Below are 26984 nucleotides of genomic sequence, written 5' to 3'. Positions count from 1 at the left end.
TTGGTTAGGTTTATTCCTAGGTATTTTATGGTTTTTTGTGCAATTGTGAATGGGATCAGTTTCTTGATTTCTCTTTCTGTTGCTTCATTATTGGTGTATAAAAATGCCACTGATTTCTGTACATTGATTTTATACCCTGTGACTTTGCTGAATTCATGGATCAGTTGTAGCAGACTTTTGGTGGAGTCTTTCAAGTTTCCCATGTGGAGTATAATATTGTCTCCGAAAACTGAAAGTTTGACTTAATTTTTGCCAGTTCTGATGCCTTTTATTTCCTTTTCTTGTCTGATTGCTGATGGTAGGGTTTCCAGCACTATGTTAAACAACAGTGGTGAGAGTGGACATCCCTGTCGTGTTCCTGATCTCAGGAGGAAAGCTCTCAGTTTTTCTCCAATGAGGATGATATTAGCTGTGGGATTTTCATAAATGGCTTTTATGATGTTTAAGTAAGTTCCTTCTATCCCAACTTTCTTGAGGTTTTTATTAAGAAAGAATGCTGTATATTGTCACATGCTTTTTCTGCATCTATCGACAGGATCATATGGTTGTTATCTTTTCTTTTGTTAATGTGTTGTATCACATTGATTGAGTTGTGAATATTGAACCAGCCATGCATCCCAGGAATGAATCCCACTTGATCATTATGGACAATTCTTTTTATATGCCGTTGAATTCGATTTGCTAGTATCTTGTTGAGGATTTTTGCATCTGTATTCATCAAGGATATTGGCCTATAGTTCTCTCTTTTTTTTTTCCTTTGGGTTTCTGTCTGGCTTGGGAATCAAAGTGATGCTGGCTTTGTAGAATGAGTCTGGAAGTTTTCCTTCCATTACTGTTTTTTGAAACAGCTTGAAAAGAATGGGTATTAATTCTGACTTAAATGTCTGGTAGAATTCCCCAGGGAAGCCATCTGGTCAAGGGCTCTTACTTTTTGGGATATTTTTGATAACTGATTCCATTTCTTCACTAGTTATGGGTCTGTTCAGATTTTCTCTCTCTTTCTGCTTGAGTTTTAGTAGTGTGTGTGTTTAAGAATTTGTCTATTTCTTCGAGGTTATTCAGTTTGTTGGCATATAGTGTTTCATAGTATTTCCTGATAATGGCTTGTATTTCTGAGGGATTGGTTGTAATAAATCCATCTTCCCTCATGATTTTGTCTGTTTGGGTGCGCTCTCTGTTTGAGAAGCCTGGCTAGAAGTTTATCAATTTTTTTTTTCAGGAAACCAACTCGGTTTCATTGATCTGTTCAACTGGTTTTTTGGATTCTGTATGCTTCATTTCTGCCCAGATTTTTATTATTTCTCTTCTCCTACTGGGTTTGTGGTGCTCTCATTGCTCTCCCTCTAGTTCCTTTAGGTGAGCTGTTAGATCTTCCACTTGTACTTTTTCTAATTTCTTGAAATAGGCCTGGAGTGCAATGTACTTTCCTCTTAGAACTCCCTTTGCTGCATCCCATAGAGTTTGGATTGTTGTATTTTCATTTTCATTTGTTTCCATATATTTTTTAATTTCTTCTCTAATTACCTCATTGGCTGTTTCATTCTTTAGTGGGCTGTTCTTTAACCTCCATGTTTTTGGAGGTTTTCCAGACTTCTTCCCCTGATTGATTTCAAGTTACATAGCATTGTGATCTGAAAGTGTGCATGGTATGATCTCAATTCTTTTATATTTATGGATGGCTGCTTTATGACCCAGTATGTGATCTATCTTGGAGTATGTGCCATGAACAATTGAGAAAAAGTGAATTCCATAGCCTCAGGATGTAGAGTTCTAAATATATCTGTCAAATCCATCTGGTCCAATGTATCATTCAAGTCCATGGTTTCTTTTTTGATTTTCTGTGTAGTTGATCTATCCATTGCTGTAAGTGGTGTAGTAAAGTCCCCTGCTATTAGCACATTCTTATTCATAAGAATGTTTCTGTTTGTGATTAATTGTTGTATGTATTCGGGTATTTCCATATTCGGCCCATATACATTTACAATTGTCAGCTCTTCCTGATGTATAGATGCTATAATTATTATATAATGCCCTTCTTCATCCCTTGTTACTGCCTTTCCTCTAAAGGCCAGTTTTTCTGATATAAATATGGCTACACTGGCTTTCTTTTGACTTCCAGTAGCATTGTAGATATTTCGCTATCGCCTAACTTTCAATCTGAAGGTGTTCTCCAGTCTCAAATGACTTTCTTGTAAACAGCAAATAGAAGGATTTTTATTTTCTATCCATTCTGCTACCGTATATCTTTGATTGGAACATTTAGCCCATTTACATTGAGTGTTATTGTTGAAAAATATGGGTTTAGAGTCATTGTGTTCTTTGTAGGATTCCTGCTTTTAGTGGTGCTTCTGGTATCTTGCGCTCCTTGCAACATTTCCTCATAGAGTCCCCCTCAGGATTTCTTGTTAGGGTGTTTTAGTGGTGATTAATTCTTTCAATTTTTGTTTATTTGGGAAGATTTTTATCTCTCCTTCTATTCTGAATGACAGGCTTGCTGGATAGAGGATTCTTGGCTGCATATTTTTTCTGTTCATCACATGGAAGATTTCTTGCCATTCCTTTCTGGCCTGCCAAGTTTCAGTAGATAGGTCATTACCTATTCTGATAGGTTTCCCTTTGTATATTAGGGCCCTTTTATCCCTAGCTGCTTTCAGAATTCTCTTTTTCCTTATATTTTCCAGTTTCGCTATGATATGTTGTGCAGAATATCGATTCAAGTTACATCTGTGCCTCTTGTATTCCAATGTCTGTTTCCTTCCCCAGAGTGGAGAAGTTCTCTGCTATAATTTGTTCAGTGCCTTTCCCTCTCTCTTCCTATTCTGGAATTTCAGTGATACAGTAATTGTTCCATTGGATTGTATCTCTCAACTCTCAAACTCTCCTTTGTGTTCCAGGATCAGCTTATCTCTTTTTCTTGGCTCCTCTTTTTCTATAATTAGGTCTTCTAATTCACCTATTCTGTTCTTTGCCTCTTCAATCCATGCTTTGGACGCCTCCATTTTCTTATGCACCTCATTTATAGCATTTTTTAAATTCATCACAACTATTTTTAAGCTCCATAGTGTTTGTAGCAATAGCTTCTCTGATGTCTTCCATGCCTTTTTGAAGTCCAGTGATTAATTTTATGACTATTGTTCTAAATTCCTGTTCAGTTATGTTGCTTATATCTGTTTTGAGCAGTTCTTTAGCTTTCATTTCTTCCTGGAATTTCTTTAGAAGAGAGTTGTTCCATTTCGTCACTTTGGCTAGCTTTCTGTCTTTTCTTAGTTTTAAAAGCTTGTTATGTGCTCTCCACCTGCGCATACTGATATATTAAAGAAGGCTCATTGATTGTCCAGGGCCTGTCGGTTCAGGAAGTGTTCTTTTAATGATGTCCCTTGGTCTCTCATGTTGAGACCTTGGTTATTTTATTTCCCTACTCGTGGTGGTATTTGTGACTCTCCACCGTGTATACTCTGGCTTGTGTCTTGAGGTAGCCCTGGAAAGGAAAACAGACAGACAAACACACAGGGAACAATGGCACACAAACACACAGACAAATCCAACAAACAAGCAAACCGAAAGGGAAAAAAGAAAAAGAAAAAAAAAAGAAAGAAAGAAGAATAAAATCCCAAAAGACAAAGGACAGTATAAAAGTATAAAACCAGAATTCCCAGAAGCTAATAAAGAGCTGGATGTATGCACTGTTGATGGAAGAGAATATACAGAAAGAGAAATGATGGGGGCAGGGAGGAAGCAAATTTGGACAATGACCAGGTAGAGATACTATGAGGCTTAATACAGAGGGAGAAAGAGGAGAATATGGTAGGAGGTGAGGAGAAAGAAACAAAGATAGTGTTACTCAGAGAAACAATATAATCTGATTACTCCAGAGAGAGAGAGAAAGATAGTGATGGAGGTGTAGAATATAATACTAGAGAATGGATTAAATGTGACTATTTAAGCAAACCAATGACCAGAGTGCCCAATCTAGCAGAGTGGATGGATACGAATGAGACAAGGGAAAATATATCTGAATAGAAAGAATTGATGTAGAATTAATCATGGCATTGCATCCATGTTCGTCTTGCCCCGGGCTCCGGGAAAAAAAGAAAAGCAGCTCTCTAGCGGGGATGGGCATGGTTTTGTGTAGGCAGGTTCTAACCTCCACTGCAGTCTGCGAGCCACTCCCTAAGGTCCCGTCTTGGTGGTTGTGGAGATAAAAATGACAGCGCCCCAGTCTGTTCCTGAACCAAGCATTGCAAATCACTCCCTTTGGTCCGATCTCCCTGTGCCGCAGGTGCAGCCAAAGTGGGCCATGTTCTATCTTCCAAGCCCTGCCTCATTCCAGGTCTTAGTCCATGTGCTTTATTGATATGGCCCAAAATATAATCCTGCAGGCCAGGCCTCTTCCCAGCCATGGATCTCTTATTAAAGTTTTTGACTTCTAAACCACCTTTTTTTTTCTGATATAGGTATAGCCACCCCTACTCTCTTTTGGTTTATATATTTATGGAATATCTTTTTCTGTTACTTTCAGTCTACTTGTATCTTTTTTTCTTTTATTATTTAACTCATGTATAATTAACATAAAGTATTATATTAGTTTCAGGTGTACTATATAATGATTCAAAAATTACATATGTTTATTAGTGCTCATCAAGATAAGTGTGTGTTAATCCCTGTTATGTATTTCAGCCATACCCACACCCACCTCCCCTTTGGCAATCACCAGTTCATTCTCTGTATTCAGCAGTCTATTTTTGTTTGTCTCTTTATTCTTTGTTCATTTGTTTTGTTTCTTAAATTCCTAAATAGATATTTTGCCAAAGAAGACATACCAATGGCCACCAAACACATGAAAAGATGCTCAACTTCTCTATTCATCAGTGAAATGCAAATTAAAACCACAATGAGATATTATCTTATACCTGTCAGAATGGCTAAAATAAAAAATATGAGAAATAACAATTGTTGGCAAGGATGTAGAGAAAAAGGAACCCTTGTACATTGTCGATGGGAATAAAATTGGTGCAGCCATGTGGAAAACAGTATTCAGTTTCCTCAAAAAGTTAAAAATAGAATTACCATATGATCCAGTAATTCCACTTCCACATATTTACCAAAAAAATGAAAACACGAATTCACAAAGATATATGAACCCCTATGTTTATTGCAGCATTATTTATAATAGCCAAGATATGAAAACAACCCAAGTGTCCATAGATAGATAAATGGATAAAGAATATGTGTGTATATATATGCTTATATACAATGGATTATTATAAGCCATTAAAAATTATGAGATTTATGGGTTCCTGGGTGGCTCAGTCAGTTGAGCGTCTAACTTTGGCTCAAGTCATGATCTCGTGGTTTATGAGTTCAAGCCCTGGTTCAGGCTCTGTGCTTACAGCTCAGAGCCTGGAGCCTGCTTAGGATTCTGTGTCATTCTCTGCTCCTTCTCTGCTTATGCACTCTCTCTCTCTCAGAATAAATAAATAAACATTTTTAAAAATCATGAAATCCTGGGGCGCCTGAGTGGCTCAGTCGGTTGGGCGTCCGACTTCAGCTCAGGTCATGATCTCATGGTTCATGGGTTCGAGCCCCGCATTGGGCTCTGTGCTGACAACTAGCTCAGAGCCTGGAGCCTGCTTCAGATTCTGTGTCTACTCTCTCTGCCCCTCCCCTGTTCGTACTCTGTCTCACTCTGTCAATAATAATTAAATGTAAAAAAAATAAAAATCATGAAATCTTGCCATTTGCAACATGAATAGACTTAGAGGATAAGTGAAATAAGTGAAATAAGTCAGTCAAAGGAAGACAAAAAACATGATTTCTCTCATATGTAGATTTTAAGAATCAAGAATCCTTAAGTTGATCCTTAAGAATGAAGTCAATCCCATAGCTAGCATATAGTTGGGTGTTGTATTATATCCATTCAGTCACTCTGTGTCTTTTGATTAGAGATTTTAATCAGTTTCCTTAAAGTAATTATTGATTAGTAAGTACTTATTATTGCCGTTTTGTTCATTGTTTTCTGAGTGTTTTATAGATTTTTTTTTTGTTTTGTTCTCTCNTTCAGTAGTCTATTTTAAACTAATAACAAGTTTGTCCTAATACAAAAGCTCAACACTTTTACCCTCCACACACATTTTATGGCTTTGATGACTTTGCTTATATCTTTTCTCTTTTTATTTAAATTCCAGTTAATTAGCATACAGTGTAATATTAGTTTCAAGTGTATAATATAGTGATTCAACACTTTCATTGGTATTGGGTTTTTTAAATTTTTTTAAATGTTTTTATTTATTTCTGAGAGAGAGAGAGAGAGACAGCATGAGCAGGGGAGGGTATAAGAGAGGGAGATACAGAATCTGAAACAGGCTTCAGGCTCTGAGCTGGCAGTCAGCACAGAGCCTGACGCGGGGCTCTAACCCACAAACTGTGAGATCATGACCTGAGCCAAAGTCAGATGCTTAACCAACTGAGCCACCCAGGCGCCCCACCTACATTGTTTTATATTGTGTATCCATTAGCAAAATATTGTAGCTATAGTTATTTATAATGTTTTTGTCATTTAGTCATTGTACTAGAGTTAAGTGATTTATGTACAACTGTATTAGAGTAATTTTAGTTTGACTATATATTTACTTTTACCAGCATCCTTTCTTTTCAGCTTGAAGAACTCCTTTTAGCATTCCTTGTAATGCAGTTCTAGTGGTGGTGAAACAGCTTTTATTTATCTTGATAATGTCTTTATTTCTCTTTCAATTAATTTTGATGGTTTTGCTGGGTGAAGTATTCTTGGTGGGCAGTGCTTTTCCTTTTTTAAAAAATAAATTTGTGATTTTTAAAATTTATTTTGAGAGAGAGAGAGAGGGAGGGAGGGAGGAGGATAAGAGAGAGAGAAGAGAGAGAATCCCAAGGAGGCTCCACACTGTCAATGCAGAGCTGAATGTGGGGCTCAACCCTACGAACCATGAGATCATGAGCTGAGCCCAAAGTCAAGAGTCAGGTGTTTAAACGAATGAGCCACTCAGATGCTCAGGTTGGCAGTTTTTTTCTTTCATTAATTTGAATAAAGCATCCCACCTATCTGGCCTGCAATGTTTTTGCTGAGAAATCCACTGATAGCTTTGTGGGAGTTCTTTTGTATATAAGAAACTACTTTTCTCTTCTGCTTTCAAGATTTTTTCTTTTTCTTTGATTTTTGACATTTTTATTATATTTCTGGGTAAAGTCTTCTTTGGATTAGACCTGATTAGGGATTTTTGAGCTTCACATACCTGGGTGTCTGTATCTTTCCCCAGATTTGGGAAGTTTTCCTCTAGTTTCATTAAATAAGCTTTCTGCCAGAGGCATCTAGTTCCTGCTCCCTACACATTTTGAACACTTTTGTTGTCAAAGTTTTAATGTATGCCAATCTGGTGGCTGTAAAATATCATCTCATTGTGGTATTACTTTACATTTTTAATATTTCTGAGCAAATTGAGCATATTTTCATATGCTTATTAGTTATTCATTATTCCTTATCTGTGAAATGTATCTCAAGTTTTTCCCATTTTTTTCCCTAATATGTTATTGGTGTTTCTTTTCTTTTTAAGATCTCCTTTATATATTTTGGAGATTAATCATTTGGGCAAACATTTCCTTCCAGATTATGGGTTGTCCTTTACTTATGCTACCTTTTTAGAGAGAAGTATTTAGTTAAAGTGATTAAACTTATTAATTTCCTTCTTGTTTGTGCTTTTTGTTGTTGTTGTTTCTTAAGAACTTTTCTCTGAGGCTATAAAATCATTCTTCTAAGTTGTTTTTTGAAAGTTTTTATAGCTGTTTTTTTTTAATTTTTAAAAATGTTTATTTACTTTTGAGAGAGAGAGACAGAATATGAACATGGTGGGGGGGCAGAGGGTGAGGGAGACACAGAATCTGAAGCAGACTTCAGGCTCTGAGCTGTCAGCACAGAGCCAGACATGGGGCTTAAACTCACAAACTATGAGATCATGAGCTGAACTGAAGTCAGAGGCTTAACTGACTGAGCCACCCAGGCACTCTTTTATAGCTTGGTTTTTAATTTTAAGTATTTGATCCCTTGGGACTTTGAGAAAGGGACCTGATTTTTTTTCTCCCAATTATTAAATGCATTCTTATTTTCTCAATAATTTACAATGCTAGATCTTTCATTAATCCTGTTCTCATATATATTTGAATTTCTGGTACTTTACAGTTGGTTATACTGGCTTATCTTCGTTACTATAGTTTTATTATATCTTTGTAAGTTACCCCATTTTAATTTTTTTTCTTCAGACATGTCTTGGCTATTCTTTTTTAAACATTTATTTGNGCCAGCACAGAACCCAATGTGGGGCTCAAACCCATGAATCGTGAGATCATGACCTGAGCCGAAGTCAGATGCTCAACTGACTGAGCCACCCAGGCACCCTGAGAACTGACAGTTTTATAATATTGAGGTTATCTAAAAGCATGTTTTCACACTCCATTTATTTCAATTTTAATGTCTCTCAAAAACTTATTTATTTTCTTCACAAAATGCTTATGCACATTTTCTTTGATTTACTTTTAGGAGTTCTGTATTGTTTTATAATTATAAATAATATCTTTGTAATATCATTTTTCCCTAGATGATATTTACTAATTTACAGAAATTCTGTTCACTTTTATATGTTGATTTAGCATCTGCCAACTCTGCCAAAGGCATCTAGTTTTGCTGACTAGCAGAATTATGTCATCTATGAAGTGTTTCCCTGTACCCCACACCCATTCTGGCTTGAGCTCTCACCTTAGAATGCTTTGTCACAGGCAAAGGATATCAACATCTACAATTCAGACTGTCTCCCTTAGTGGGGGCTGGTTAGGGTCTGCCTGTCAATGAAATGGCATTTGGAATGTGAGATATTTGTGAAAATTATGAAAGCAATTACAAAAGCACCTCCAAAATCCCTTTCCTGTCTAGAAAGAACATTTTATTTTCCCAGATAGCATGTTTCCTTGTGCTTCTAGAGCAGATGGTGTCAAATTGGAGGATAATAATTAACAGTGAATACATGACTCTGTGCCAGGAACTGTTCTAAGGGTTTCATATGTATTACCTTATTTAATCTTCATAACAACCCCATAAAGTATATTGATATTATTCTCTATATTTTATAGATGAGGAAACAGTACCAGAGATATTTACTAACTTATTCTACATTATTCTACAACAAGGCAGTTGTAGAGCCAGGATTAGAACCCAGGTTCTCAAGTCTATACCCTTCAACACTGTCATTGATTATCTCTCTTAAATTTGTCCTGAGTCTTCAGAATTTGCTTCGATCTTGACTGCTTGTAGTTCACTGTGAGGCATCCATAGCCCTCTCTGGTCTTTAATGTCTCATCTAGGATATAGAACTAATAATGGTATATGTGTCTGTCTTACAGGGCTGTTTTGAAATGGGAAAATGCTGTTCCTTAATTAAGTTTTCAGAGAAGCCAGGAATAATAAAAAATAATAGAAAACGGTAGGGAATGTCTTCTTATACAGAGAGTGAAGGGCAGCCATTAGAATGATACAGGAGTAGAGGTGGGAATAAGTAGGATGTGTTAGAATGACCATCAAGAGAGGCTCGACTCATGTTATGGTCTCTGTTAGGAAGGAATGTAATTCAGTGGGCTAAGTCCATTCTAACATGCTAATAGATAACCATGAATGCTAAGACATGATATCCACATGGGTTTTGTCTTTTATTTTATTTTATCTTTTCCTTTCCTCCCTCCCTCCTTCCTGCCTTCCTTTGTTCCTTCGTTCCTTCCTTCCTTCCTTTCATTTGCTCATTTGTTCTTTCTTTTTGTCTGTTGTATAAGCAAAATTTTCATTGCTCAGGTTGAAGCTTATTGCTCATTGTGTGTATGCTTGAAAAGGAGAACAATTTGTTAGTAGCCTTATTATAATGATCTTTCATGTGACAGTTATTATATCTCTTCCCCTTGAGGGGCAAAGAATGGTTTCTGTGCCTGATTATACCTGCCATGCTGTTTGTCTTTGTGCTAGATAGAAATGTAAAATGCTTCCTGGCATGCTTGCTCAGGGATCTCTAAGCATACCTGATTCTCCTGGAAGCTGGGATTGAGACTCCAAAACAGAGGCAGGGTATGTGTGCAAGAAGTGAGAGCTATGCCTACAGCATACCAGGTTTCTTTTAGTTCCCCACACTCACCTTTGCAGCCACTTTCATTGCTTAATTCTTGTAGCAGAGAAGGGTGTTTCAGTGACCTTTGTTATAGGAGAGTTTATTTCCTACATTCCTACTCTTTTGTCTGTGTTTTTTCCTTTTGCTGAGTTTTTTGGCTGGTGCTTTCAGAAAACAGAGGTATAGTAGAGCCCTGCTCATGATTAGAGTTATCTGAAAAAGGAAAAGCCTGCCGTGGGAGATAGTGATCTCATCATTGGTTGTGTTCAAGCAGAAGGGCTGGGCAATTGTTGGCAGTGGACATTGTCACTGGAGTTTATGTGTTGATTAAGGGGCTGAGGGTAGTATGGACTGGATGAGCTACCATTTCCTTTATAACTTTGGTTCCACAACTCTGAGATTCTATTATTTAATGTGACTGGTAGTAACACTTCACTTTCTCAAAGGATGGATAATGTTTTATTCCTCTCTGGCTGGCTAGATTTGACCTTTGAAAATATTGAGGTGATACTTAGACAATATTGCTTACCCATTTTCTTTTCAGAAACATCACACTGCTAGAATCAGGGATAGGCTGGCTTTCTGTGACACTGCTTAAACCACTGTTAATCTCTTCACAAGTGCTAAGGCATCATGCCAGGACCTGAGAGAGCTGGATATTATGGCACCTCTCCTATAAGAACTACCAAGCCATTTGCAGGGAGAGGCTACTAAAGAGGCTGAAGAGTATGTACCAAGGAATGAGTTAGCAAGAGTTTTACATGTAGAACAATGAATTCACTGGAGTATGCATATAGGTACATAAATGCATGGGAAAAGGTCAGCAAGGATTATACAAAACAATGTATAACCATGGTTTCTCTAGGAAAGGTGGAAATAACTGGGGAGTTATCAAAGGAGAACTTTCACCTTATGTAGACTATTTTAACTTTTTCTTCTTAAAATTTAAGTCCATGNGCCCACCCAACACCCCTTCAGCAATCCTTAGTTTGTTCTCTGTATTAAGTGTCTCTTACAGTTTTTCTCCCTGTTTTTATCCTATTTTTGCTTCTCTTCCCTTATGTTCATCTGTTTTAAATCTTAAATTTCACATGAGTGAAATAGTCTATTTGTCTTTCTCTGATTGACTTCGCATAGCATAGTACAATCTAGTTCCATCCATGTGATTGCAAATGGCAACATTTCATTCTTTTTGATCGTGGAGTAATATACCATTGAATATTACATATATATAAATAATTTTTATCCATTCATCAGTTAATGGACATTTGGGCTCTTTCCATACTTTGGCTATTGTCAATAGTGCTGCTATAAACATTGGGCTGCATGTGACCCTTCAAAACAGCACTAGTGTATCCTTTGGATAAATATCTAGTAGTGCAATTGCTGGGTCATAGGGTAGTCCTACTTTTAATTTTTTAAGGAACCTACATACTGTTTTCCAGAGTGGCTGCACAGTTTGCATTCCCACCAACAGTGAAAATATGTTTCTCTTTCTCCACATCCTCACCAACATCTGTTGTTTCCTGAGATGTTAGTTTTAGCCATTCTGACCAGTGTAAGGTCATGGTTTTGATTTGTATTTCCCTGATGATGAGGGATGTTGAGCATTTTTTCATGTGTCTGTTAGCCATCTGGATGTCTTCTGTATAAAAGTGTCTATTCATGTCTTTTGCTCATTTCTTCACTGGATTGTTTGGTTTTTGTGTGTTAACTTTGATAAATTCTTTATAGATTTTGGATACTAACCCTTTATCTGATATGTCATTTGCAAATATCTTCTTCCATTCCATAGGTTGCCTTTTAGTTTTGCTGACTCTTTCCTTCACTGTGAAGAAAACTCCTGATGAGTTACCAATGAGTTCATTTTTTGCTTCTGTTTCCCTTGCCTCCAGAGACATGTCAAGTAAGAAGTTGTTGCGACCAAGATCAAAGAGGTTGTTGCCTGTTTTCTCCTCTAGGATTTTGATGGCTTTCTGTCTTACATTTAGGTCTTTCATACATTTTGAGTTTATTTTTATGTATGGTGTAAGAAAGTGGTTCGGGTTCATTCTCCTGCATGTCGCTGTTCAGTTTTCCCAACACCATTTGCTGAAGAGACTGGCATTTTTCAATTGGCTACTCTTTCCTGCTTTGTCAAATATTGGTTGGCCATACATTTGTGGGTCCGTTTCTGGGTTCTCTATTTTGTTCCATTGACCTATGTGTCTGTTTTTGTGCAGTACCGTACTGTATTGATGATTACAGTTTTGTAATACAGCTTGAAGTCTGGAATTGCGATGCCTCCAGTTTTGGATTTCTTTTTCAACATTACTCTGGCTATTCAGGGTCTTTTCTGGTTCCATACAGATTTTAGGATTGTTTGTTCTAGCTCTGTGAAGAATGCTGGTGCTGTTTTGATAAGGATTGAATCAAATATGTAGATTGCTTTAGGTAGTATTGATATTTTAACAATATTTGGTCTTCCTATCCATGAGCATGGAATATTTTTCCATGTTTTTGAGTCATCTTCAATTTCTTTCATAAGTATTCTATAGTTTTCAGTATATAGATTTTTAACCTTTTTAGTTTGGTTTATTGCTAGGTATTTTATGGTTTTTGGTGCAACTGTAAATGGAATTGATTCCTTGATTTCTCTTTCTGCTGCTTCATTATTGGTGTATAGAAATGCAACCAATTTCTGTTCACTGATTTTATATGCTGTGACGTGGCTGAATCCATGTATCAGTTCTACCAGTTTTTTGTATGGAGTCTTTTGCATTTTCCACATAAAGTAACATGTTGTTGGCAAAGAGTGAATGTTTGACTTCTTCCTTGCTGATTTTGATGCTATTTATTTATTTATTTATTGTCTAAATGCTGAGGCTAGGATTTCCAACACTATTTTGAATAACAGTAATGAGAGTAAGCATCCTTGTAGTGTTCCTCACCTTAAGGGGAAAGCTCTCAGGTTTTCCCCATTGAGGATCATATTAGTGGTGGTCTTCTATATATGGCCTTTATAATCTTGAAGTATGATCCTTCTATACCTACTTTATTGAGGGTTTTTGTCTAAAATGGATGCTGTATTTTGTCAAATGCTTTCTCTGCATCTATTGAGAGGATTATGTGGTTCTTATCCTTTCTTTTATTAATGTGATGTATCATATTGATTGATTTGCGGATATGGAACCAGTCCTGCATCCCAGACTTAAATCTCACTTGATCATGGTGAATAATTCTTTTAATATATATTTGGATCTGGTTGGCTAGTATCTTGCTGAGAATTTTTGTACCAGTGTTCATCAGGGAAATTGGTCTGTAGTTCTCCTTTTTAGTGGGGTCTTTGTTTTTGGAATCAAGGTAATGCTGGCCTCATAGAATAAGTTTGAAAAGTTTTCCTTACATTTCTATTTATTGGAACAGCTTCAAAAGAATAGGTGTTAACTTTTCTTTAAACGTTGGGTAGAATTCCCCTGGAAATCCATCTGGCTCTGGAAACTTGTGTGCCTGGAGATGTTTTTTTATTGATTCAATTTCTTTATTGGTTATGAGTCTGTTCAAATTTTCCATTTCTTCCTGTTTCAGTTTTGGCAGTTTATGCTTCTAGGCATTTGTCCATTTCTTCCATACTGTCCAATATGTCGGCATATATTTGCTCATAATATTCTCTTATTATTTCTTGCATTTTTTGTGGTATTGGTTATGATCTCTTCTCTTTCATTTGTGATTTTATTTATTTAGGTCCTTTCTTTTTTGTTAATTCTTTCAAAGACCCAGCTCCTGGTTTCAGTGATCTGTTCTACTTTTTTTGTCTTTTGATATCATTGATTTCTGCTCTAATCTTTATTATTTCCTTTCTTCTGCTGGTTTTGGACATTATTTACTGTTCTTTTTCGAGCTCTTTTAGGCATAAGGTTAGATTGTATATTTGAATCCTCTCTTCCTTATTTAGAATGGCCTGGATTACTATTTACTTCACACTTATGACTGCTTTTGCTGCATTCCAGAAGTTTTGGACTGTTGTCTTTTCATTTTCCTTGGCTTCCAGGTACTTTTTAATTTCCTCTTTAATATCTTGGTTAATCATTCATTCTTTAATAAGGTCTTCTATACTTTTTAAGTATTCATGGTCTTTTCCAAATTTTTCTTGTTGATTTCGAGTTTCATAGCATTGTGGTCTGAAAATATGCAAGGTATGATATCATTCTTTTTGTACTTGTTGAGGGCTGATCTGTGACCCAGTATNCCCATACTATTAAGTTATTATTATCATTGAGTTTGTCTATGTTCCTGATTAACTAATTTATATATTTGGGTGTGTCTCTATCGGGGGCATAAATATTTACAATTGTTAGATCTTCTGGGTGGATAGACCCCTTAATTATGTTACAATACCCTCTTCATCTCTTGTTACAGTATTTATTTTAAAATCTAGGAGCATCTGGGTGGCTCAGTAGGTTGAGCATCCTACTTCGGTTCAGGTCATGATCTCACAGTTGGTGAGTTCAAGCCCAGTGTCAGGCTCTGTGTTGACAGCTCAGAGTCTGGAGCCTGCTGTTTCTGATTCTGTGTCTCCCTCTCTCTCCATGCCTCTCCCCTGCACATGCTCTGTCTCTCTCTCAAAAATAAACATTAAAAAAAAATAAAATCAACTGTGCCTGATATAAGTATGGCTACTACAGCTTTTTTTTTTTTAATGACCATAAGCTTGATAGATGGTTCTCTATCCCCTTACTTTCAATCTGCAGGTATCTTTAGGTCTAACATGAGTCTCTTATAAGCAGCATATAGATGAGTATTGCTCTTTTATTAATTCTGATAGCCTGTATCTTTTGATTGGAGCATTTAGTCCATTGACATTTAGGGTGAGTACTGAAAACTATGAATTTCATGCATCATGAATTTCATGAATTTACAGCAACAGCCTGTAGTGTTTGAGTTTCTGGTGATGTTCTTTGGTCCTTTGTAGTCTTTGTTCCGTTTGGTCTTTGCTTGTTTTGTCTTTTCTCCACTCTAAGGCTCCCCCTTAAAATTCTTGCAAGGCTGATTTAGTGGTCATGGGCTCCTTTAGTTTCTATTTGTCTGGGAAACTCTTTATCTCTCCTTCTATTTTGAATGACAGCCTGGCTGGGTAAAGAAATCTTGGCTGCATATTTCTTCCATTCAGCACGTTGAGTATATCCTGCCACTCCTTTCTGGCCTGCCAAGTTTCTGTGGATAGGTCTGCTGTGAACATAATCTGTCTTAATTTATAGGTTAAGGACTTGTTTTCCCTTGCTGCTTTCATAATTCTTTCCTTGTCTATTTTGTGAATATGACTATGACATGCCTTGGTGATGGTTGGTTTTTGTTGAATCTAATGGGAGTTCTCTGTGCTTCTTGGATTTTGATGGCTCTGTCCTTGCCCAGATTAGGAAAGTTTTCTGCTATAATTTGCTCACATTAACCTTCTGCCCCTTTTTCTCTCTCTTCATCTTACGGGAGTCCTATTATTCAAATGTTATTCCTTTTTAATGAATAACACTGAGTTCTCTGACTTTTGTATTGTGATCTTTGTCTTTTTTACCTTTTTTTTCTGCTTCGTTATTCTACATGATTTTGTCTTGTATATCGCTGATTCACTGCTTTGCTTCATTCTTTCTTGCCACTGTGGCAGCCAGTTGAGATTGTATCTTGGTGATAGCATTTTTAATTTAATCCTGACAAGATTTTTATGGTGTGCCTGGGTGGCTCAGTTGGTTAAGCGTCCTACTTTGGCTCAGGTCATGATCTCACAGTTCGTGGGTTGGAGCCCTGCATCGGGCTCTGTGCTGACAGCTAGCTCAGAGCCTGGAGCCTGTTTCAGATTCTGTATCTCCCTCTCTATATGACCCTCCCCTTCTCACACTGTCTCTCTCTCTCTCTCTCTCTCAATCTCTCTCTGAAATAAATAAATAAATAAATAAATAAATAAATAAANAAAAAGGGAAAGAAAGAAGGAAGGAACCAGCAAACAGAATGAAATCCAAATGAAGGTATATCCAGTTTCCCCTAGAACTCAAGCTATAAAGCACTTTATAGTTTGTATACTAAACAGGCTGAGGGACTTGTGCTCATACTCTAGGGGATGTGCTTGGAAGGCACAGTTTGGTGGGGCTTGGAGTAAGGTCTCCATTCTCCACTAGGTGGTGCTGCCTACCTTACTGACGTGGATCAGTGTGGCACACATATGTGTGCTTGGGAGAGGTGGAAATGGATTCACCCAGCTCCTTAGTCTCAGGAATAGAAACTTTGAGCTCTCACCATCCTCCAATCAAGCACTCCTCCTTTGTCTCAGGCCTCCATAACTCCCTGCAAGCTGTCTGCCTGCTAGGCAGCACCTCCCTTCAGAGTTTTATCTCAGATGGGTTGTGTTTCATAATACCACCCTTCAGAGATCCCTGTGGCTTGGACCCATGGTAACTCTCTGGGGTAGGGTCTCAATGAGTAATGGCTGGGTGCCAGCTTGCCCTAGAAAATTTTTGTTCAATTGTGCAGTGGTAGAGGTTCAGAGATTATGGAAAATCACAACACACAGTTGGCAACAGGTTTCATCACACTCTGGCATCTTTGTCTCAATACCAGCAAACGTGGCTGCTCGTTGGAGTTCCCTGGGACCTTTGCCTGTTTGGAGGCCATATGGCCTCTACCAAATTCACTCCAAGCAGGGGAACTGCTTCTCCCTGTGTGGCACATGGACCTGTCAGACCCCACTTCCTGCTCCTGGGGACTCACCCTACTTACTTACCAAAGCACTGAGCTCCAGAACTTCAGACTCAGTGCTCCACTGTTTATAGAATCCTACTGGTATTGAAACCTTCTGCTTTCTTCCCTTCAGTGCTTTTGGGGAACAGATTTATTGTTGAGTCCCCAGTGTTTTCACCCTTTGTCTTTCTCTCCAGCTACTTTTGGGGAGTGTTTTTTCTGTACTGTCCCAAAGTACCACACTCTCCCCATTTCTCTGTCCTCTCTCTGCAAAAATAGCTCCATACCCTCCATGGCTTTTATTACCCCCAGTTCTTTTCTCCACACATGTACCTGCCAAGTTCTGTGTCTGGAGTTATGCAGATTGTTGTGTTAATTCTCAGATCATTTCCCTGGGTGTGTAAAATCTTTTGGTGTTGATATAGCTGCGTTTCAGGGATGAGACAGGTTGAGGATCTCCATGCTGCTCTCCCATCTTCCAAAACACACTTAATTTTTTACTTTTTGTAAAGATATGTTACATGTGCCAAAATTTACCATTTTAAAGGATACAATTTAGTGGATTTTAGTACAGGTGACCCTTAACACAGATTTAAACAGTGTGGGTCCACTTACACATGGATTTATTTCATAAATATAGTACAGTACTATAAATATATTTTCCTTATGATTTTCTTAACATGTTTCTCTCACTTAATTATAATAATACAATATATGATACATATACAAAATATGTATTAATCAATGTATATATATATACATACATAAACACACACACCACATTTTGATTTATCTATTTGTCACTTGAATTTTGGTTTTCACATTTTGACTATTATGAGTAATGCTGTATGAACATCTGTATACCAGCTTTTTTGTGAACATATACTTTCAGTACTCTTGAGTATATACCTAGGAGTGGAACTACTGGGTTAAATTATATGGAAACCATATGTTTAATCTTTTGAGAAACTGCCAAAATGTTTTATGCAATAGTTTTACTAATTTACACTCCTACCAACAGTGTATGAGGGTTTTAATTTCTCCATATCCTCATCAACACGTTATTATCCATTTTGTTTATTATAGTCATCCTATTGTGTATGAAGTGATATCTCATTATAATTTTGATTTCTATTTCCCTGATGGCTAATGATATTGAGCATCTTTACATGTATTTATTGGCCATTTATATATCTTTTTTGGAAAAATGTTCAGATGATTTGCCCATTTTTAAGTGGGTTATTTGCCTTTTTATTGTTGAGTTCTATATATTTTGGATACTAGATCCTTATCAGATATAGTGTATGCAAATATTTTATTCCATTCTGTACATTGTTTTACTTTCTTGATGCTATCATTTGCAAAGCAAAAGTTTTTAATTTGGATGAAGTCTAATTTTTTCCTTTGGTTGGTTGTGTTTTAGGTGCATATGTAAGAAACTATTACATAATCCAAGGTCACAAAAATTTGCTTCTGTGTTGTGTTTGACATGTTTTATAATTTTAGCTTTTACCTTTAGGTCTTTAATCCATCTTGAGTTAATTTGCACATATAGTGTGAGGTATGGGTCCAGGGTTATTATTTTGCATTTGGATATCCAGTTGCCCAGCACCATTTGTTGAAAACACTATACTCTCCCCTTTTGAATTGTCTTAACAATTTTAGAAATACCATTTTAGCATAAATGTTTGGTATATTTCATTTTTTAAGTTTATTTATTTGATAGAGAGTGTGTGCACAAGTTGGGGAAGGGCAGAGAGAGCAAAGGTGAGAGAGAAATCCAAGGAGGTTTTGTGTTGTCAGTGCAGAGCCTCATATGGGGCTCAATCTCATGAACCATTAGATCATGACCTGAGCCAAAACCAAGAGTCAACTGCTTAATTAAGCCACCCCAAGCTCCCCTAGGTATATTTATGTACTCTCATCTATTTCATTATCTGTATATCTATTCTTGTGCCAGTACCACACTCTCTTGTTTACTAAAGGCTTATAGTAAATTTTGGAATTAGGAAGTGTGAGTTTTCCAACATTGTTCTTCTTTTTCAAAAATTGTTTTGGTTATCCTGGGTCTCTTGAATTTCCATATGAAATTTAGAATCAACTTGTCAATTTCTGCCAAGAAGCAAGTTGAGAGGTTTGATAGGGATTGTGTTGAATCTTAATCAACTTGTATAATGTTACTATCTTAACAATATTAAATCTTCCACTCCATGATCGTGAGATATATATTTACCTAGTTAGGTCTTCTTTACTTACTTTCAACAATGTTTTGCAGTGTTTAGTGTACAAGTCTTGCACTTCTTTTGTAAAATGTATCCTGGAGGATTTTGCTCTTTCTGATGCAATTTAAATGCAATTATCTTCTTAATTTCATTTTCAGAAATACATTTGGTCTTTGCATATAGGCCAATCTCCATAGATTATTATGTATTTTTTCAAATCTTTATTCCATTAATATGGTGTATTACATTGACTTGAGTTTCATATGTTGAACCAACCTTGAATTCCTGGCATTAATCCCATCTGATAAAGTGGACTTTTTAAATATCTATATCTATATCTATATCTGTATTACTGGATTTGATCTGCAAGTATTTTGTTGAGACTTTCTGCATTTCTAATTTTGAAAGTTTATGAAGTATTGATGTTAATCTTTAAATGCTTTGTAGACCTCACTAGTGATGCCATCTCATCCTGATTTTTTTCTCATGTAAGAAATTACATGGGTTTTAATTACTAACCCAATCTCTTTGCTTATAATAGGCCTATTCAGATCTTCTATTTCTTCTTCAGATCATTTTCTATAGTTTTTATCATTCTAGGAATTTATTTAATCAGGCTATCTAATTTGTTGTCATAGTATACCCTTTAATGAGTTTTTAAAAATCTCTGTTAGATTGGTGATAATATTTCCTCTTTTATTTCTGATTTTAATAACTTGAGTCTTCTATTTTTCTCTATTTTAACTTTTTACAAAGCTAATGTATTCCTGTATCAATTATGTAATTAAAAACATTTAAAAAGTGGAAGATACATACAAAATACAAAAGCATATCAAAATGGGGATCTGGGTAAGGTGGTAACTCCCTGGCAGTCATTCTCCTCCATGGGCCTAGATTTCTTCATCAGAAATTTATTAGCTTGGTTCATTGTTACTTAAGTGATTGAAATTCTCATTAATTTATTATTTACATGATCAAATGTGGGATTAAAGACCATAGTTGGGAGTATTTGTGGGCAGAAAGTTGACCCACTTGGGAGAAGCCCAGTATTCATAAAGAACATAGTAGAGAGGCTAAGAATGGAAGTTCAAGTTGAAGCTGGGTTATGGTAATGCTTGAATTCTGGGGTGAGAGATTTGAACTTGGTAATGGGGAACTACTGAGGATTTTGGAGTGTGAGAGTAGCTAGTCAAAGTGATAGTCAAAGAAATTGGTCTGATAATGGTATATGGGAGGGATTAGAGCTGGAATATAACCCAGGGGAGTCATCTAGGGAATGGGGGTCATGACAGTGGGAATGGAAAAAAAAAAGAGATGAGGACCAGAGATATTTTCTGCTTTAGAAAGCAGTCCCTGGAATGGCTAAGGGAGCAGAGGAGGGAGGAGTTAGTTTTCTTGTTCATCAGTATGTCTCTAATAATTGATGGTGAGGCACAGAATAGGTCCAAAATATATATTTATGTGTTAAATTGAATTGCATTACCCCAGCCTTGCTTAGAGTTCAATGGAGGCTGAAGAAAATAGTCTTTAAGTACTCTGAGAGGATTTCCAGGAAAGCCTTCCAACTTGCCAGGCTTTAGACACTGTCTGTTCACATCCCACTCCTGCAAATATCCTGTGTTCCTTCCTACTGGAACTGTTCCAATCATCTAATTCCAGCCATCCAAAATCCAATATTTTGAATGGACTTGTCTTAAACTCCTGAAAAGAAAAGAAATGTTTATTTGTTTGTTTTTTAATCTTTTAAAGTCCTGCCTATGGTAACCCTTTTTTTTTTGTTTGTTTGTTTTTATTTAAATTTTAGTTCGTTAACATACAGTGCAATTTGGTTTTAGGAGTAGAATTCAGTGATTCATCACTTATATACAACACCCAGTGCTCATCACAACAAATGCCCTCCTTAATACCTATCACACATCTAGCCCACCTCCCTCCATCTCTTGTGATTTGTTTCCCCCTCCTCTTCCCCCACACCCCCTTCCCATATGTATATCTCTTTTGTTTCTTAAATTCCACATTTGAGTGAAATCATATGGTATTTATCTTTCTCTGACTGACTTACTTCACTTAGTATAATGCATTCTTGCTCCATCCATGCTGTTGCAAATGGCAAAATTTCATTCTTTTTGATTGCTGAGTAATATTCTGTTGTATATTCTGTTGTGTATTTTACCTTTTTGAACAGATCTGTTCCTTGAGTAATCATCACTCATCATTGCCTATTGATTGTATTAAAGGGCCGATATCCTATTGAAGACACAAATTTGACCTTTGGTAGCTGGAAAGGGATTTCCAATAGAACATTTGTAGAAGGTGATAAGTTTTGAATAGAGATACGTTTTTGCACATGTGGCTGTGTATGAAAAGTGCATTAAAAGAAGTCAGCCCTATTTTGGCCTGTGGCAAATAAGTAGATTATATGCTTGTGACATCTTTAGGCTTGCTTGGTGGTAACTATACTTCCCGTCCTCTGTGAGGCAAAAAGAGAGGGGAGAGTACACAGAGTTGAGAAGTAACCACTGTTCCTGTAGCTCCATCCCGAAGCCTCTTTCCTCTTAGGCCACTCACCAATATGGCCTTTCTGGTGGCAGAAATAATAATGCATCTAAATTGCTTGATCTCAGCTTCTTGAGGCAAGAAAGTGGAAAAAACTGGGTAGGGTTTATTGAGGGGGAAAGGTATATTGTTGATTAAAGCTGTTGAGACAACTAACATGCTCTTTGGTTAATTCCCCTGGCAGATTTTACCACTATTCCTAGGGTCCCACCCTTCCTTTCTTCGCTGAAACCCTGACTTTCCTCCTTCCTAGGACTGGGGTGAAATGAGCCACCTCCCTGATTTAAGCTGTCATCTTAGATCCAGAAATATCTCACTCAGCTTCCCCAAAGGAGATACATCCTTTTGCCTTCATGTGTTGGAATGGATAGTTTCGATGTCTACCAACTGTAGCTAATTTATGATGATTCTGATAATTCTCATCTCACCTTGGCCCAATCCCTTCCCTACTCTTTTACTGTTTTCCTTAGACCCAGAGGTGCAAAGATGCTAGCACAGTGGTTAAGAGCACAGGCTATGAAATCAGACCACCTGGTTTCTGTCCCATCACTTCTGTTTTCCTAACTGTGTGACTTGGGATAAATTTCTTAACTTTTTTGAGCCTCTGTCTCCTCTTCTGTGAAATAGAGGTAATAATGGTACATGCCTAGCAGGACTGAGTAATACAGTTCACTAAAAGCTTTAGCATAGTAGTTGCTGTATATTAAGTGCTCAATCAACAGCTATTATTATTATGTGATGCAGGAACATTCTGTCATTTCCACTCTAAGTTTGAAGATGTCAAGAACTTTATATGCCCAAGGCATGTTATAGTCAGATTTTAATTATTATTTGTCATCTTTCAATGTAAATCAACACTGAGGTCCTGTTTTCGAAATGCCCACTCCAGTATCCAACTTTGGTCTCCATGATCATAGGTGTTGTGTTTGATCCAGCTGTGCCCCAGGCTCAACATGTATAGGTTAGTCTTTTTTTTTTATCCAGCTGTGCTGCCTAGATCCGCTCAAGCATGAATGAATTCTGTTTTCCATAACTCTTTACTTCTCTGAAACCTTGGACAAGAAGCCTCTCAGAGATGACTTATCCTTCTTCAAAGTTCCTTCTGCATCCTCCATTTTACAGATAGTTCATCAGAGACCTAGAGAGGATTATACTCATGGATAGGGCCCGCAAGTTACCCTAGAGCCAAGCTTGGCATTTATTTTACAGGGGCCTCTGGTTGAATGTTCTCTGAATTCTTGAAGAATTTAGTTTACTTAAAGAATACTTGACTGGAAACTTTTCAAAGAAGGAAACTACTCTCTTCTTCTGCCTGCTTCCACAGCTCTGGGTGAACCAGGAGGATGGGGTAGAGGAAGGGCCCAGTGATGTGCAGAATGGGCACCTGGACCCCAACTCAGACTGCCTCTGTCTGGGCCGGCCACTACAGAACCGGGACCAGATGCGAGCCAATGTCATCAATGAGATCATGAGCACCGAACGTCATTACATCAAGCACCTCAAGGACATTTGTGAGGTAGGCCCAGCTATGATAGTTTATGTGGGGGCACCCAGGGTGGAGTTGAGGGCATTTTCATGAAGAACCAACAACTCTGCTGAGTTCTACCTGTGATAGTCCTAAGATGTGGGAAAGAGCAGCTGGAGTGGCCTCCTATAATTTGTTCAATGTGTGAAACAGCTCCTTTGGAGCTTCTGAGTCCCTACATCAGTTTCCTTCTTTCTTTGTCTACATGTCTGTCTAGTGTTCATCTTTCAACTTCATATTCCTTCTTTCTCTATCTCTCCCTGCCTCCCTCACCTCATCTTCCCTTCCCTGAATCTCTCCCCCTATCTTGTTGGCTTCTAATTTGGTTGTTGCCACCCATGGAAAGGCCTAACTGCATTCATTAAAGCAAGACACATCTCCCTCCAACTCAATGATTCACAAACTTGAATGTGCACTAGAGTCCCTGGAGAAACTTGTTATACATGCAGATTCCAGTCCTCTCCATCTCTCCAAAGTTGTGAATTCTCACTCTGGGATAAACCACAGGCATCTCTATATTTAACAAGCAACCCTGGTGAAATTGATGCTGTTGGTCCTCCTCCTTTACTCGAAGAACACTGGTTTTGAGTTTGAGCAGGAGAGTTTAGGGGGAGAAATATATAGGAGATAAAGGCTGAATGGACAAGTCTCAGCTCCTTCAATATGCCACTTTTCCCCCAGGAGCTATGGCTCTACATTCCCTAACTCTATCCCTTCCATCTCTCTAATCTGAGTAAGGATGAGAGCCCTTTTCCCAACATTCCTTTTGATGTCATGAGATAAGATGACATTTTGAAAGGGCATTTTACTAAACACTTTGGGAATACCAATGGGAAGTAGAGGAAAGAATGTTTTAAAAAAGGTTTCTCTCCTTTCTCTCTCTCTCTCTCTCTCTCTCTCTCTCTCTCTCTCTCTCNGTGCTCGACCCAGGGAAAATTCTACTTTGAATATATTTATCCTCTTCCTTCTAGATGAAGAGGCAGGTCCTACTTTCATTCCCCAAAATCCTGTTGAGTGACCCCAGTGCCTACTCTGGAATCAATAGCACAGCTTTAACATTTTTTAATGATCTTATTTCTTTAGAATAGTGTTGCCTAGTAGAACTTTCTATAGTGATAAAATGTATCTGCATTCTCCAATGCAGTAGCCACTAGCCAGCCATCTGCGACTGTTGAGTAGTTGAGATGTGGCTAGTATGATTGAGAAATGGGATTTTGAATTTTATTAAATTTTAATTTAAATAGGCACATGTGACTAAACGGCACCTACATTGGACAGTTCAGATCTAGGAAGATCAAGGCCAAGGAATATGGGCCTTATTTTCTTCACCTCAAGTCATTTTTTTCTTCCCTTCTAGGAATGTTAAAGTTTATCCCCAGTCTCCCACTCCATGAGTCAGTAGAGCGCAACAAACAAGAGCTCTGGGGATATGGAATGCTGGCTTTCACATCCTGACCTAGTCACTTAGACATTCTATACCCTTCAAGTTGCCCCTTAACTCCTCTGACTTTTGATTTTTCTGATTTGTCCAGTGTGCTTCATTATACCAACCTCTTAAGTTTATTAATAAAATTAAGTAAACATAATGTTGTAATTATTTATAAAAATATAGTTTTCCTTTCCTTCACTTCCCTTTTCATCTATTCACCCATCAATCCATGTCTCTCTTTTATCATTTTCTCTCCCTCTACCTCCATACAAATAGCTGAAAAAATACCCTCTGAAATGTGCTCTGTGGCATTGGGCATGAAACCACTGTCATTCATTCAGCAAACACATAGTAGAGTTCTGCTCCATGGCAGCCTTGGACATAGCTCTTACTTTCAAAGTTTTCTTCCCTAGACTAGTATCTGTATCACCTGGAAGCTTGTTAGAAATGCAGAATTTTTAGCTCCACTCCAGACCTACCAAACATGATTCTGCATTTTAACAAGATTCCCATTTGTCTTACATTATATATTAAAGTTTGAGGAGCACTGCTGTAAAATGATAGATGTTTTATAATGTCAAAGAGTCTACAATATAAGTACAATATGTTCTTTACCTGGCAGCTGAGTGATGCTATCAAGATCTAAATTGGGTCATATCACTCTTCTGCTCAAAATCATCTAATGGCTGGCCATTTCTCCCTGAGTAAAAGCTAAGTTCTTACTATTATTTACAAAGTCCCATGTGATCAACTTATTGTTACCTCTGTGACTTTATCTCCTTAATCTTTCCCACCTTCTGTAACTGCTCCAGGCACACTGGCCTCTTGCTGTTCCTAGAAAAAAATGTCTGGTATGCCCCCCTCCACAGAATTTGCACTGGCTTTTCCCTCTGCCTAGAGCACTCCTTCCCCAGATATCTTCATGGCTCCCTTCCTCACCTCCTTCAAGTCTTTACTCAAATATCACCTTTTCCTTGAGATCTTTCCTGATCTTTCTACTTAAAATTGTAAACTTGCACTATAGCTCCTCTTTCCTGCTTTACTTTCCTCTATTGTACTTATTGCTATCTGATATATTATATATTTTGCTAATATAATTTTTTTATTGTTCTTCTCCCCTGCCAGAATGTAAATTACATGAAGGGCAGGTGTTTTTAACTGTTGATTTACTAATATATCCCCAATACCTAGCACAGTGTCTGGCACATGGTACATGGTCAATAAATATGGTTGAAAGTCGGAATTAAATACAAATGCTCACATGCATGTATTACTTTGGGAAAGTATATCCACAGTTTATGCCACTTGATTTTCAGGCAGGACAGAGGTGTTACTGTTTTTCCTATTTTCTAGATCAATAGACTTGAGTTTCTAAGAGACAAAATTACTTTCTCAGAGTTTTCAGGCACTGACCCAGTGAGAGTCCTTTAGTTTTACAAGTATCTTCTGTTCCCAACTCTGAAACATATTGGCCTCTTCTTACAAGGCACAACCTCAGGACAGCAATAGAAATATTCATCTTTCTAGAGGAGGGAGTGCTATGTCTCTGCTTTGAGGACTTGCCCAATCTAGCCAAACTAAGAAAAACTTTTATTCATGATCTGTTGGTTCTATATTTATCAGTTATTCTTGGTGCTGAAGTTAAGGGTTTAAGTGGGAAGTATCTCTTTGTCCCACACTGCAACCACAGTATCAGAAGAAGGTTTAGCTAGAGGAAAAGAAGGATGGAGAAATCTGTGTCTAGCTGGACCAGAAGACAGTATTTTGGCTGAGGATTGTGTCACCTCTAAACCAAAAGCTATAAGTAACAATATTGTTTATTATAGAGAATACCAGAGTCAGAAATGAATACCCAGGTTCAGGACACACCTTGGTCTCTTACTGGCTGCGGAATCTCAGGTGAATGTTTTCCATCATGGGCCTTGTTCCTCAACTCTAAGATGAGCAGATTGGAAGAGTTTTTAAGTGTTTACTTTCTGTGATTCTGTACATTCTTACTTAAGAAAGATAAAGAAAGCTGTTGTAGGGGCGCCTGGGTGGCTTAGTCGGTTAAGCCTCCGACTTCAGCTCAGGTCATGATCTCACGGTTCGTGGGTTCAAGCCCCACATAGGGCTATCTGCTGACACCTAGCTCAGAGCCTAGAGCCTGCTTTGATTCTGTATCTCCACTGGTTCTCTCTCTCCCAGAAATAAATAAACATTAAAATATTTTTTAAAATAAGGAAGGCTGTTGTAGTGATCCAGGTTACTTTTATATTTTCTGCTGCTTTTTCCACAGTGCCTATGAAAACAGGACATACTCAGACATGACTGTGTTCACATCATGACTGTGTTCACATGGAATAATTTATTCTTTCTGTAAATTAAGGGAAATAACT

The 26984-nt window shown here is 37.5% G+C and overlaps 1 protein-coding gene across 1 annotated transcript in view; it reads left to right on the top strand.

Moving 5' to 3' along the window:
• The window catches only part of ARHGEF9 (Cdc42 guanine nucleotide exchange factor 9), a 166762-nt gene that overhangs the window by 58770 nt on the left and 81008 nt on the right, over positions 1–26984 (top strand). Inside the window, exon 3 of the mRNA XM_077775298.1 lies at positions 22977–23168. Coding sequence (XP_077631424.1) covers positions 22977–23168 — 192 coding nt within the window. The remainder of the gene's footprint in view (positions 1–22976; positions 23169–26984) is intronic.

Source organism: Crocuta crocuta, unplaced genomic scaffold (genome assembly GCF_008692635.1).
Source record: "Crocuta crocuta isolate KB4526 unplaced genomic scaffold, BGI_CrCroc_1.0 scaffold563, whole genome shotgun sequence".
In the NCBI taxonomy this organism is placed as follows: Eukaryota; Metazoa; Chordata; class Mammalia; order Carnivora; family Hyaenidae; genus Crocuta; species Crocuta crocuta.
Note: the sequence above shows the minus strand (reverse complement) of the source record. Positions and strands in the feature narration are given on the sequence as shown.